Source organism: Calidris pugnax, unplaced genomic scaffold (genome assembly GCF_001431845.1).
Source record: "Calidris pugnax isolate Ruff unplaced genomic scaffold, ASM143184v1 scaffold180, whole genome shotgun sequence".
In the NCBI taxonomy this organism is placed as follows: Eukaryota; Metazoa; Chordata; class Aves; order Charadriiformes; family Scolopacidae; genus Calidris; species Calidris pugnax.
The window spans coordinates 531,102-539,770 of record NW_015090916.1 but is presented as its reverse complement, the minus strand read 5'-3'; the positions used below and the strand labels follow the sequence as shown (position 1 = coordinate 539,770).

General features: G+C 50.6%; 1 protein-coding gene across 1 annotated transcript in view; it reads left to right on the top strand.

Moving 5' to 3' along the window:
- CADM1 (cell adhesion molecule 1) overlaps window positions 1-8,669 on the top strand; it is a 143,324-nt gene that overhangs the window by 129,623 nt on the left and 5,032 nt on the right. The window contains exons 11-12 of the mRNA XM_014949513.1: window positions 1,840-1,893; window positions 3,529-3,609. Coding sequence (XP_014804999.1) covers window positions 1,840-1,893; window positions 3,529-3,609 — 135 coding nt within the window. The remainder of the gene's footprint in view (window positions 1-1,839; window positions 1,894-3,528; window positions 3,610-8,669) is intronic.

The window sequence follows — 8,669 nt, the reverse complement described above, 5'->3', positions numbered from 1 at the left end:
CCCCGCCCCCCCCCCCGGCTCTCACGCCAGGAAAAAGCCCCCCCACTCTCTGCATTAATGTTACCAAGCAGCTCTGCCCCCCTGACTGCCTTTCCTCTGGAAAACGCCCCACTTAAAAGTGTAACTAATAGTAAATACGTTCCTAAATATATTTTACAGATCCAGTCCTTGGGGTGATTGAATAAAACATCACAAAGCTCTGCACATGTTTGGTTTCTGTGCGGTGCCCGCAATAGGCAGCATAAAACAGAATCCCTAATTGCTTATTTACAGCTTGATACCAAAGAGGAGGAATTGGCTTGTTTTTTAAAAAAAGAGGTGGCTGAGGAGTGGCCCCAAACCGTGCTGTGTCCGTGGGAGCCTGTCCCTGCCCGGGTCCTTGTCCCCGCGTGGCACGGGAGGACGGTGGCCAAGGGGCACGTTGGCTTTTCCACATGGACCAGGAGTCGCCGCAGGCTTGGAATTCCCTCCGAGCGGCAGGGAGAGGAAGGGGCTGCAGTGGCTGGTAGGAAAGTCGAAGGAGAAAAATCAAGAAGTGATTTACAGCATGTTTAAAATGCCTCACAACAGGTTTTAATGCGGCTCGGCGGCATTTTCCAGTATGCCGGGTGCTGGCAGAAAGTGAATTTTGGAATTGTTACATTTTCTTTTGAAAAAAAAAGCCTTTTTTTGGCTTCATAAAAAATGCAACGTTGCCATTTTCATTACTGAGGAAACGTAGTTCCTTTTAAATGAAAGGGAAGACTCTACAGAAGCAATTTTGGAGAGATAAAGGTTGAATGGCTCCTCTTCAGAGCCCAGGTTTGCATGTCCAGTGCTTCCCTGAGTCAACTGTAATTATATTTATAAATTGTATTAGAGTAAAGGAGGACGAAATCCAAGAGCAGAGCACAAACAACATTCTTGCTATTAATCTAAACAGCTTCCCACTTTAGCAGATAATTCCAGCTGTAGCTCCCAGGTGACTCGATGTATTTCAAACACTGTCACTGAAAAGGAGTTTTATTTGTAATTATATCTATATATTTGTATATACCTGCTGCTTTCCGATGGGGACAGTCTGCACATCGACCAAACTGCGTTAACGTCTTGGCTGTTTAAAGAAAAGTCAGTATTTTTAGCAGTCGGCAGGCTCAGGTTTCCCACTCACCGGTGACGGTGCTGTCTCTTCGGGGGAAATACTAAAATAAATCATATTTTCCAAGTAGAAAATAATGGCTTTTGGGGTCAGGAAAGCGTGTCTCACCTAACTGCTTTATCAGCTTTGAGGACAGATACTTTTTCCCTAGATGCATCAGATTTGGGAAAGGAAGAAAAGAGGGTTTGTGAGCTGTTTTTGCAGAGATACAGCCTGCAGTTTGCACCTACAGCTGCCTCACAGACCTGAAATGCCATCTGCAATATCCGCTAATTGATACTTTTCCAGGCTTGTCAATATTTACCAAAAAAAGATCAAATTTTGTGGGAAATTGGAAGAAAATTTTACATTGCTCTGTGTATACAGAACCTAAATCAATCTGGACTAAATTGGGAAATTGCCCCCCCGTGATGACTAAAAGCCGGAGTTTGGGGGTCTTTGCATGCTGTTATGAATGAGTGACTTTGATTCCATGTTTTGTGTGCCAACAGTGTAGACTGAGGAATGTTTCTGTCTGTAATAAAGGAAATTATTGCAATTCTTTCATACGAGTTACTCTGCCCCAACCGGCAGAAGATGGCAAGTGATTGACGCATCATGTTTTCTCCCCCCCCAAGAAATTCATCCTCGGTTCTTAAGTGTGTTGTTTTTTTTGTCACTTGAGAAACGCAGAGAAAAATGAGTTTGTTTTTACTTGTAAGGCTTTACTCAGTTGCCCAATTCGGCAGAGGAGCTGGACTATGGGGATCTCTCAGGTAAGGGCTAGTACGTAGGTAAATGACTGCTCTTCTCCGCTGGTCCCACTCGGATTTCTGCGTCTTGGCCACGTTGCATTGTATAGTTGCTGTGCTGCTGTTCCTCCCACGCACGGGCTGGCAGCTTGGCTCTCCGCTCCTTCCCCGGGGGGGGTTCTTCCCCATTTTTTGGTTTTGGCACCCATTTCTGTGCGGCACAGGGGGTGGGAGGGTGTGGAGCGGTGAGATGCCGTTCCAGGTGCCCTCCCGGAATTTTTTGGAATGCTGCTTTGGAGACCGGTTGGGTTGGGACTTGACGTTGGTCAAACGCTCGACTCTGCCCCGTTGTGTGAAACCGCCTTTAAAAGACGCGGCCGGCGCTCCTGCTCGGCTGCTTGGCGGTTTCTCACCATCAGAGTATCACTTTGGGGGAAAAAAGGAGGTTTTGTCGGCAGAGGCAAAGCCAAGTAAATGGTTTGAACCCCTTTTTATCCACGCTGGACTACAGTTATGTAAATACGTCCTCGTAGCTGGTCCTTGTGAATTAGCACTGATCCAGATCAGACACGAAGGCATCCTCGGGGGATGCAGTTGGTCGATGCAAAAGAGGGGTCGTACCAGCGCTTACGAACGTCATCTAAGCCTCTGATCCCCGGGTTTTGCCAGAGTCTTCCCAAGCATTTTCAGAAGCCCACCCAGTTATTTTTTTGCTCAGAGTATCTCTGGAGTGGGGGCTGCGGGGCCGGGGATGGGAGAGCCCTGCCTGGGGGTCCTGCTCCCACCCTGTCCCCTTCGGGAGGGTGACACGGAGCCAGAACTGAGGCCAAAAAAGCCAAACCCCGAGTCCTCATCTTGCTCTGTCTGATCACGTCAGCGGCATCTCTCCTGTCAGCCACTATAGGTGTGCTGTGGCCAAGAGGTTAGAAATGATGGATTGATTGGGTTTGTGTTCTAACACCTGAGCGATACTAATGATTATTGTTGCAGGCCTGGGCCAGACTCGTAGGTAAGGAGCACTAGGTGTCTGTCGAATATTATCGCTGTGTGGATGGGAGATAATTGTTTTGCTCTGATAAGCTGTGTTACGATTTCAACTTGTATTTTTTTTTTTAAGAAAAAATACACCTCTTGGTGAATGAAGAGAAGAACGGGAAACAATTCCACAAAGGAATTCCTCAAAACGGGTGTCTGTGAGCAGCGGTGCTGGCCACGGAGACGCTGTGGCCGTGCTGGGTGGCGGCCTCTTTTCCCAAATATTACAGCTCAGTGTCCCAATTTTCCTGAGTCAAAATTTCCCCCAAACTTGAAGCTGCTGCGGGAGCCGGCAGAGGAGCGGGCGCCTTCCTGCCCTGCCAGACACCCGGTTTGACTACTCGATGTGTTTATCTTTCTCTAAGAATGTCAAAATTTGGTTTGTTGGTTACCCGGAGGGTATTGTGCCCACCCAAACACACGGGTGTCAGTAGAGTCCCCATCCCGTGCCCCGGGACAGGGTGGTGCCATCCCCTTGTCGGAGGGGGCTGGGGTCGGACGGGGGGTCCAGGTGAGTGCCGGAGCCCGGCCGTGCGGCAGGAGGCTGCGGTGGGAGCCCCGGGTCTGTCGGGGCGGTGACGGCGGGGGCTGCCGCGGCCTGGCTCAGTCTGCTGTTCCTTGCAGGTACCGCCGTCCCGCTAAACGCTTCACCGGAGGCTCTGCCAACCGTGCAATTAAGTAATGCGTCCCTTGCCTTCCGCCCAGGTAGTTAGTCCCCGCAGCTCTGCTCGCTTCTCCCGGTCGAGCCGTCTGTGTCCCTGCCACCCGCAAACCTCCGCTGGTTCCCAAGGTGCCGAGGGCGCGGGGTCCGGGCAGGGCTGGCCTGGCAGCCCCCCTTGGGGGGATGCTGACCCCCCGCAGCGTCGGGGGCGAGCTGCCGTGTCCGTGTGTGTGCCCAGGGGCTGGGATGGACACGGCGGGTGTGAGGAGCCGGTTCCCCCTCCCGGTGCCAATGCACCTCTCGTAATCCAGGAGGGGACCCCACGTGGGGTTTGATTAGCTAATCCCACCTGGTCGAAGGGGGCTGCTGAGGGGTCGATGGCTATCGATTGCCATTGGGCTCCCTGCTCTGGCAGAGGGGAGGCAGCAGGAGTGGCCGATGCACCCTGAGCACCCGTCATAGGGATTAGATTCATGAAAACAAAGGGCGTTGTTTTTTGTGAAGCAATCTGGAAATGGGTCACTGAAGGGGAGCTTATTGATTGGAGAAGGATGAGCTCCTGGAATTTCTCTGGCTTTAATTAGCCCAAATTCAATTACAATATGACAAACAGGTTAAGGCTGCTCTTTAATGGCCCATGGGTAAATTAGAGGGGGCCGGGGCGCTGGCTGGAGGGGGAATGGTGGTGCTGCTCGTCCCGCCGTACCCGGCGGTGACTTCTGTCCTCCCTCATGGCAGGGAAGGGTTCTGTAGTGTTTGTGGAATAACAGCAGCCTGTTCTTCACCCCCCGCCAGCCCCCACGTCTCCAGCTGCCCCATCGTTGGGAAGACTCCATCCCACCAGAGAATTAACCCCTGATTTGGTGGGAAAGTGTTTTTAGCTTTAACCTTCTGCCTGGTAGCAGAGGAGGAGTTGGCTTTTTTCAGAAGCGCACAAGTGACTAAAGGCCATTTGCACCCGCGTCGTCACAGTGGCGTGGGGGAGCCTAAGTCACGGTGGGGTGTTAATTCCTTAATTAGCTAAACTGTAACGAGAGGAAGGACAGAGCACTAAGTTCAGAATTCTGCAAAAAGAAATTGATTTAGGTTTCCCTTTCCCCACCGTGGTGCAGATGTTACGTTAACATCTGGGATTCGCAGTGGCTGTCGATGGGGTCACTGTGAACAAACTTACAAAGACACAAATTTGGCCCACGTTGTCCTACATAAATGGCTTAAAATTAATTTTCACCCAGAAATAGAAGATAATTTTTTGTGGGGGTGCAGCGATAAATCCAAATATGCCCGAATTAACATCTATATTGCATTTTCACAAAAACCTCCATCAGTTTTCTGCTTTTACAGCAGAAGTGTGGGTGGAACAAGTTCAGGGCTGGCCAGAGATACCCCAAAAATGTCACAAAACATTGGCCTACCAAAGGTAAAAGCAGGAAGGCAGGCGAGGAGCGAGGACAGGAGCACCCATGCAGCAGAACAGAGTGACAGTGGGAGGGGTGACATCTCCGGGTGCTGTTCCCCAGTTCTGGTACTGGGAGACGGGGAGCCGTGATGGGAATTGGGGCTGGATCCCTCAGGGAGGGCAGCGAGGGACGCTTTGGGAGCATCCATCATCCCGGGAATGGTGCTGGAGATCCCAAGCCTGTCTTTTTCAGCTTCACAGCACCCACCTCCCAAAACTCGGGGAGCGCTGGAGCTAAAAATAACGTGATTTGAGCCTAATAGGTCTGAAGGGTTTAGAGTGGGTATAATTGAGATTTAAGCCCCCGGCCGGTCAGTCAGCCAGGTCCAGCCAGTCCTCCTCTTCATCTTGGGAAGCTGCCACTTACCAAAGAGTGCAAGCTGGAATATGCATAGATACATGGAGAGAGATATATATATATATATTTAAAGCCTCATTAAGAAGAGAATGGAATGGAACCTTTTTATTGAGTAGCTGGGAGGAGGAAAGTCTTCTGTCTGTGAGACCTTGCTGGAAGCGCTTGACCCCCGTTCTTCGGGTGTTGCTGCTAAAATCTGCCAGCTTTTCGGTGCTCTCGAGACAGTCCACAGAAAGCTATTTTTAAACAATTAGATCTGCAAAAATGTTAAAAAGCTCGATTAATACATTTATTTTTTAACAAGTGTCTCCCCCAGCAAAAAACCACAAGCACAGCTAGGAAGTGGGGGGTTTAGAAGGCAGGTGTTGGTTGACAGCGCTTCCCTGGCAGATCACCAGATCACCAGCTCCCCGGGCTCAGAACCAGTGCCGAGAGAGGGGTGTCCGTGGGGTGACCAGGAGGAACCAGCCACAAACGCCTTTTTCTTCTGTCCACCTAGCGTTTCATGAGTTGCTCTTTTTGTTTAAAGGAAAACTTCAGCGATCACCCTCAAGTGGTACAATCTCTTTTTTGGTGACTAGGTGGTGATTCCACGAGCAGTTGATCACAATAATAAGCCAAAAAACTCATTTAAAGCTACCAAAATCTCTAGTTGGCCACCACTTGAAGTGGGCCCACGGTGCTCTCTGCTGCTATGGAGCTGCCCCTCAGTTCCATCCCACCTGGGGCACAATCCTGGCATCCCTCTGATGGGCTGTTCCCATGGGGGGGGCTTCGCAGCAGATGCAAAGAATAAGTTATTATTATTTTTTTTCCTCTGCAGTTCTCCATGGGGGTTGTACCATTCTCGCTGCAGTTTTCCTTTAAGGTGCTTTGGTGTTGGGCAAAGCACCCCCCCAGGATGCGGGGTGCAGCCGGGTCGCCCCGGGGCCCTGCATGTTGGTGGCAACATGTGGGGGTGCCTGCACCTCCCCTCCTCTGCCCTCCCTCCTCCCGCTCCCGCCCCCAAAAAACCCACAAGCAAACCAGAAACCAACCCCTAATAGAAAAATTCTGCCTGTTGGCTTTAAAGGCCAGCGTGCTCCAATATATATTAACATCTTAATGGGAAAGCTCTGCGTGTATACATTTACTACTCTCTGACAAGAGGGAATTAAATGTCAGAAGGATTTGTAGCATCTATAATTGAATTGGTGCTGAGAAAAGCAAATCTTGAGGAAGAATAACATATTAGGATTAGCAAATAATGTGGCATTTTGTCAGTTCCTGCCATCTCGTCTGTTCCCTCTTCAGTAATAAAGTTGTGATTTCTTTTTTAATCATAGATAGGGAGCGGGAGTAGCTTTTGTGAATCGGAGACAGCATTTTGAAGCAGAATCTGGTTTTTAAGGTCAGGACTGTCTTTCTTGGCACAAATTTGGGGAAGTGTTGAAGGAGGAGTATGTAGCGCCGGGAGCGGCGTCACGCTGGAACAGCTTGTGTAGGGAAGATCCATCACTGGAGAGTTTTGTTGAAGAGTTGGAGGACGGAAGCAGTGTTAGCAGCGCCCTGGGCATCGCTGGCTTTGCCATGGGGATGGTGGTCCCTGGCCTCTCGGGGGGTCTTGGTTTTACTGCCCTGGTTAACTAGAAGAAAAAATATGTGGCAGGCCTAAAAAAAAATCCGAATATTTGAATTGTTCTTTAAAATTGCAAGTAGTTTGTCTTTGGAGAGGAAATTGATGCCACATGGGAAAGATACGAGGCGGATTTGATGTTGGTGTTTTGATGCCCTTAAATGTGGCATCTTGGTTTGAAGACAGACCTTCAGCTGTGGTACCTTTGGGTCAGGAACAGTGACGAGGGAGAGTGGTTGTGGGAACCCCATCAGCTGCCGAGATTGCAGGTGGCCCTTCTGGGGAATCGACGTCCCACGCAGCGGCACAGGGACCCCAAGAGCCGTTCCCGTCCCCTGCTCATCTGAAGTAGACAGAAATAAGGGTAATTTAGGGGTGCCCTGCCTGCTGCCTCACACGCTTGGTATTAGATGGTTTGCAACCATTAGGCTTCCTCAGAATATATTTTTATGTACTGTGTGAGCCGGAAGATGAACTATTTAGTCGCCCACTTAACAAAACAAACTCGCAGCTGGCACTTCGCAGAGGTCGTCTTTAGCAGAAGTAATTAAGAAAAATGGCCCTGCATGTCCCAGTGGACGCAGTCGAACTGAATCAACTCGTTGGCCAGAACCATTTGCTTTCTGCCAGGTCCCCTCTCGGGCAGAGGCTGTCTCCCCGCTCTCACCCGCTTCCCGGTGGTGGGGCACTGGGAGGGATGTGGGGGGCACCAGGCTTTGGCTCCACAGCTGTGGGGCGGTGGGAATGGGCTGCCAGGAGGAGCCCACCGACCCCCGGTCAGACCTCATCTTTCCACAGCTTTAATTTATGGTGATTAAGAGAAAATGGCTCTTGATGCAAAATCCTGCTCTAAGCACATTATGGAGCCGTAACTCAGCGTGTTTATTCTCCTCAGCTGTTCCAGATGTCAATGAGACATTCATCCTCGGGGCCTGGGCTGCTGCTGTCACCTCCTTAGCGCAGCCGAGTGGAGCTGGGTGCTAAGTTTCTTAAAAAAAAAAAAAAGAAAACATTTGAAAACATGGAGTGGAGCTTGTCTAAAGCAGCTGCTCCAGCGGGTGAGCCGGGTTTGTTGCTTTGCAGAGAGTAAATCTTTTCAGGCCTGGATTAGATGAGGTGGAGGCAGCAGGGAGGAGGCCTGGAAAGCCCAAAATTGCTGATTTTCCCCAGGTGCTGTCCCGGGCGGGAGCAGAGACTGTTTGGCAGGTCCCTGTTCCCCGAGGGCGAGCAGGGTGGCTCGGCCTCTTGCCAAAGCAGCAAAGGCCGGGAAGCGCTGAGGACACGGCCTGCTCCGGCTGGTGGCGAGACAAAGCCTCCCCTTCACGTGCTCCAGGATCTCTCTGGCTCTTCCCACAGGGAAACGACTGGGATTTAGGTGACGTGGCAGCGAATGCTTTTGGAATCCCTTTTTTTTTTTTGCCACAGGTTTTGGCTGGCAGAGGGGTGGCTGAGGAGGACCCTGGGGTTGCGGCGCTGGGAGGCTGCGGGGTGTTGTGTCCACCTTGTCCCAGCTCAGGCATCATCCCGCCGCCCGGGCCAGGGCTCCTCCAGAGAAGTTATTGGAAGAAGCACTCCGAGGGCTTTTTTTTTTTTTTTTTTTCTTTAACCAAAAAAAAAGGGTTTGTTCACAAAGAAAAATTTCCACTTTATAATTAAAATAAAATTCAGGGAG